General features: G+C 57.9%; 1 protein-coding gene across 1 annotated transcript; it reads right to left on the reverse strand.

Annotated features, from left to right (window-relative positions):
* Positions 1 to 2: 2 nt before the first annotated feature.
* Syt5 (synaptotagmin 5) lies at positions 3 to 5174 on the reverse strand (the record flags this gene model as incomplete). The annotated part of the gene is made up of 9 exons (XM_019206484.1): positions 4835 to 5174; positions 4261 to 4363; positions 3543 to 3715; positions 2028 to 2147; positions 1771 to 1938; positions 1308 to 1475; positions 937 to 1054; positions 578 to 711; positions 3 to 53 (listed from the first exon to the last, which is right to left on the reverse strand). Coding segments are annotated over exons 2-9 (1011 nt in total), but the record flags the coding sequence as incomplete, so codon positions are not given.
* Positions 5175 to 5180: the final 6 nt, after the last annotated feature.

The following is a 5180-nucleotide window of genomic DNA, read 5'->3' on the forward strand; positions in this document are numbered from 1 at the left end:
TCGTTTTTGCCCAGCTTGTCGTAGTCCAGCACGGTCAGCTCCACTTGCACCTTCTGGGGCGGGTGTGGGAAGAGGAGAAAGGAGGGCGTGAGGGAGGGCCACCGAAGGGCACCCTCTGTGAGGGGGAAGAGCCCTGCAGTGAGAAGGCGCTCTGGAGATCGTCCTCTAAGCGGATTTTTTTCTTTTTGGCAGGGCTGAGGCTCCAACACAAGGCCTCTCGTGACAGTCCCGGGCTCTGAAACACTTCCAAGGAGATGGGTGCCCGGCACTGCTGAGGCGCTGTCAGGGCTCCTCAGGGAGCAGCTCTGACAGAGCTCCTGCCTGGGTGCTGGGCCCAGCCTGTCAGGGCTATAGGGCCCTGTCCTGGAAGGAACCGGGAAGCCTCTTGGTCTTAGAAACTCTTCCTGAGCCACCTCGCCTGATTTCCTAAGCCCAAGTTTAGAAGATCCCTTCCTCACAGGGGCCGGGCTTTCTGACCCCCACCAGAGGAAGCAGAGATCAGGTGTTGGGCCCAGGACCCAGCTTCTAGGGGTGCTCAAGTCCCTGTGCCTTCCCAGGAGCAGGGTGGGCGGCTCACCTGGACTTGGTCGCAGGACACCTCAAAGCTGAACGCCTCGTTGTAGTAGGGGTTCAGCGTGTTCTTCTTGATGGTAGTCTTCTTCTTCCGCACCTTTTTACCCCCCTGCAGCAGGTGGACCTTGACATAGGGATCTGGGTGGGAGGAGGAGGTGTCTCAGAGCTTCCTCCTCAGGGCCCAGGAGGGGAAGGAATGGGGACCTTCCTCCAGACTGCCACGAGGCACCCCACGCACCCCTCAGTCTCTCTGTGCAAGACAGAATCTGTACCCTCTCATGGCAGCCGGGGGCTCCCTCTGCCAAGAGGCTGTGGGGTTCCCGGCCAGAGCCTCCATGACCACCCCACACTCTTGCCACGCACCCGACAGTCCTCCTACATCCATCTTCTTCAGGTTTTTGGCCTCCAGGACAATGACAGTGAGCTTCCCGGCCGTGGGGACGTAGCGGAGAGAGAAGCAGATGTCCCCTAGCTTCTCCAGCTACAGGACAGAGAGGGACACATGACCAGAGATCACTGTCCGCCCTCTCCTCCCTTTCCTTCCTTCTCAAGCCTTGGAATGGGAGGTGCCAGAGGTAGGCACCCAGGTGCCAATCTAGTTCCTGGAGCTGGCCATCGCAGGTGCTGGCGATCTGATTGGCTCAGAGTAGGGCTGGGCAAGTAGGGGTGGGTGGGGCACCAGGTAGAGGTGGGCGGGGCCTCAAGGAGGGATGGGCGGGGCCACGCATGCTCACCTCCTCCCTCGGAGCAGCCTGCAGCTCCTGCCAGGCCTGCACTGGCCGCCCCAAGTCCACCGAGCTCATGGGGACCCGCACCTCCCCAATAGCATCATTGCGGGAGAAGCGGTCGAAGTCGTATACCGCCATGACCAGCACCCTGCCCCCCAGCTCCACGTAGGGGACCTGGTGGCATCAAGAGAAACAAGGCAAGGGTAGAAAGTCAGAGAGAGGGGAGTAGGTTCCGGTGAGAGACTCAGATGGGTAGTGAGGGTTCAGGAATGCTAGTGGAGAAACACGAGTATTCATGGGGGTCAGCAGAACCCGAACGGGAACACCAAGGACCCAAGGGTCAGTCGTACCTAAGGGACAGCCCCGGGGCCAATATAATAGCCTCCAGGGCTGGTGACACCCTGAGCGGTGGCTACCTCCAGGGAAAGCGCAAAGCGGGGAGGCAGGCTGTGGAGCCCCAGGTGCTCACCTTGAAGGCGAAGGTCTCCCCAAAGTGTGGGTTTAATGTCTGCCGATGCACCTTGGTGTCATGTCGTCTCCGCTTGTCTGGCAGCAGGTAGACCCGCACGTAGGGGTCGGAGGAGCCACCCAGGTCCAAGGCCGCCAGTCCCTCCGCTTGCAGGATGCCCACCAGCAGCTGTATGTGCCCAGGCTCAGTTTCAGGAACCCTGATCTTAGCCACCTTTCCAGGGCCTCCCCTGGGGAGCAGCCCCTCCTCACACCCACCTGACCACTCTGGAAGTCATAGTCCAGCGAGTACTGCAGTCGTCCTAGCTCGTGCTTCTCTGCTACCTGCTGCCCTAGCCCAGCTGGCATGGGCTCCAGCTCCTCCACTTCTGGCTGCACCTTAGGGAGCCAGGGGCAAGGGCAGGTGAAGTCTTCCAGACAGCAGCATCCTTCAGGCTCAAAGCTATAGAGGCTCCCAAAGCTATGCCTGATCACTTGGAAGCTAAGCAGAGTCATGGTTTGATTAGTGGGATGTCTACCACTGACAGGAACTAGAAGCGGGTGCAGAAGATTTATCAGTGTTTGATTAGTGATGTCTGCTATGGGCAGGGGATTGGTACAGTGGTGCATACAGTGTTTATCATGCCTAGACTAGAACATGAGCCCACAGGAAAGATGTAGAAGAAGGCTATTATGGCTGGGTGTGGCACACCTGTAATCCCAGTACTCAGGAGGCTGAGGCAAGAGGATTTCTGTGAGTTTGAGACCAGCCTGGGCTACATAGTGAGTTCCAAGTCAGTCTCAACTACATAGTGAGACCCTGTCTCAAAAAACAAAACAAAACCAAAAAAAGGCGTTATGCATGCTAATGGATATATTAGGGCAGAGTCCAAATTGCCACATTGGTTGGTGATCCTCTCACCACAAAATGGGGAGGAGAAATGGCATATTTACTGTGTCCTTCACATTCTAAAGCAAAACAAGAGAAGCAGAAGGTTTCTCCTGAGCCCAGGCCATCAATTCTCAAGATTCATTGTGAATTGGAATTCCTGAATCTTGTGGCAAAATGGGGGGTCACTTCTTTAGAAAATTCTGATTTGATAGGTCTGTACAACATTCCACCCAGAGTAGACATGCAACAAATACTGCGGGTGACCTGATGCAGATGGTGTTTGGACAGGGGAGCTTAGGGATAGGGAGGGGACTGCCCCTCTTGCTCAAGACCTTCTTGCTCAAACTCCCATTTGCCCTCATTACATGGCTACTGATGCGCTAAGCTGAACAGGTGCCCCATTCCAGGGCTCAGGAAGCTGTACTGTTCTTCCAGCCATTATAAAAAATGACTCTTTGATCCCAAAACGATGTCAAGATTCAGTGCACTCTCTCCCTTTGACTTGAATGTCCTCTTTGGCCTGGGGTAACTGTCCTTGGGTCTCACTACAGAAGTCACCCCTACCAGAAAGCCTCCTCTGACCCTCCACGCCAGTGCCGCAGTGGACTATCATTGAAAGCTTTAGAAGGTTTGCCATCACGGCTCTAGGCTGTCGGGTGCCCTCTGCCATCCTTCGATGTCCTGTTTTGATGAGCACTGAGAGTGTTTGACTCCCCCACCACACCGTGAAGCTCTTGTGAACAGCTACTAGATCTGGCCCATCTCCAGGGACTTGAGTCCAGTTGGGAGCTGAACACACGGGAAGCTGAGTTAGGGGGAGGCACAAGGGGCACAGACCCACTGGGCCGCTGAGCGTGCAGGGTGCAGCTAGGGAAGGGTTGAGGGGCTGGGCCAAGCCACACCTTGTCTATGTAACTCCGGCCCAGCTCCTTCACTTCCTGAAGGTGGACCTGGGCTTGTGCCTGGTTTTTCTTGCCCATCCGCCTCTGACAACGCTTCCGGCAGAGACAGAAACAGCAGCTGAAGACCAGGAGGCCTGAGACCAGCACGATGGTGGCCAGGGCCCAGGGTGGCACTGCAGAGGAGTGGAGGGGATCAGCATGGAGGCCCTGGAGGCCAGCTGGCTGGTTCAGCCAGGACTCCATGTGGAAGCTGGAATCCTGGCCTCACCCACCCCAAATTCATTCTACGTTATGCCCATATTTTCCTTCCAACTGCTCTCACCTAAAAAGCTAGTTGATACCTTAACCAAGGCTGACGCTATTTTGCTTACTTATTAGCAAATAATAATATAGCAAATAATAAGCCTTTTCCACCCCCATTTCTGCTCAATGCCTGCTGCTTTTAGAAGAAGCCCTACCCCTTTCTGGACCCCCGTTTCCCTGCCTGTAAAACAAGGGAGAGGTGAACCCTCCCATTCATCCACCCCAGATTCCATTCCGTGCCCCACCCCTCATCTGCTTCTGCTGTTCCTTCCTAACCTGCTCCATTCTTTTCAGTTCTTCCAAATTCCAGTCCAGACTGACAAGCTTGTAGTCCTGGCCTGACCCATCCCCCACCCCTCGGTCCTGTCTAGGTCAGGGGCTCTGGGCAGGCTCAACCCGGGTCGGCTCAGCTCACCTGCACCCTGGTGGATGCGGCTGGAGTCTGGAGGCGTGTCGGGAGCCGGAGGCCCGGGGGTCGGGGGCTCTGGGAACATGGTGTCAGGGTCCCGGGCTCCTTGCTGCAAAGGCACCCAAGCTCCTAGGGCCCACTCCCACCCCGGCATCCACTGAGTCCTGGACTACAAGACCTCCTGGCACCATTGCTTTTGGGGCCTGCTGGGAGTTGTAGTCGTAGCCTCCCCACGACACCAAGCGGGGTGAGGCTTTGGGGTTCTAGTTCCCTCCCATAGGACGCCCCTCCCTCCAAGGCATCCCCAGGCATCTCAACGACTTCTGCCCGTTCCAGATTGAACCGGAAGTGGGCGAAGGCGGCGTGGGAACCTCGTTGCCTGGAGCAACCGCCTGGCTCCACACCGGGTGTGAGCAACTCTGGTTGCTGTGCAGCTGCCTGTTTCCAGGACAACGGGCGGGGCTGACGCACGGAAGAGGAGTCGGGCGGGGCCGGGGACCCCCCCCACAATCTCGGAGCCCAGCAGGGCGCCCTCCGCGTCTGGCCCTCCCCTGCCCTTGCTGGGGAGGATGGGGGCTACCTGACGCCTGTGCTGGGTCCCCACGTTATCTCGGCCTGTGGGTCTCCTGTGCACCCCGAGCTGTCTTCACACCTGTTCTCGCCACCGCCTGTCTCCTCCCTCGTGACTTCAGACGGGCGGGGCCCATGCTGACCGGCTCCCCTCCGTCTCCGGAAATCCCGTGTCCCTGCCCCGTGTTCCTGCCCCAGCCCGAGGTCTGGTCCGAGTCTGCGGGTCGTTCCCCTCCCCCATCTCTTTGTCTCCACCGGGTCTGGCGTCTCTAAATCCCGATCTCCACGTTTCAGGCTCCAACCTCCCAGCCCTCGCTTGGCTCTTCCCAGGCTCCCCCACCGCCTCCCACCTCCCC

Source organism: Fukomys damarensis, unplaced genomic scaffold (assembly GCF_012274545.1).
Source record: "Fukomys damarensis isolate Sample0158 unplaced genomic scaffold, DMR_v1.0_HiC HiC_scaffold_19, whole genome shotgun sequence".
NCBI lineage: Eukaryota > Metazoa > Chordata > Mammalia > Rodentia > Bathyergidae > Fukomys > Fukomys damarensis.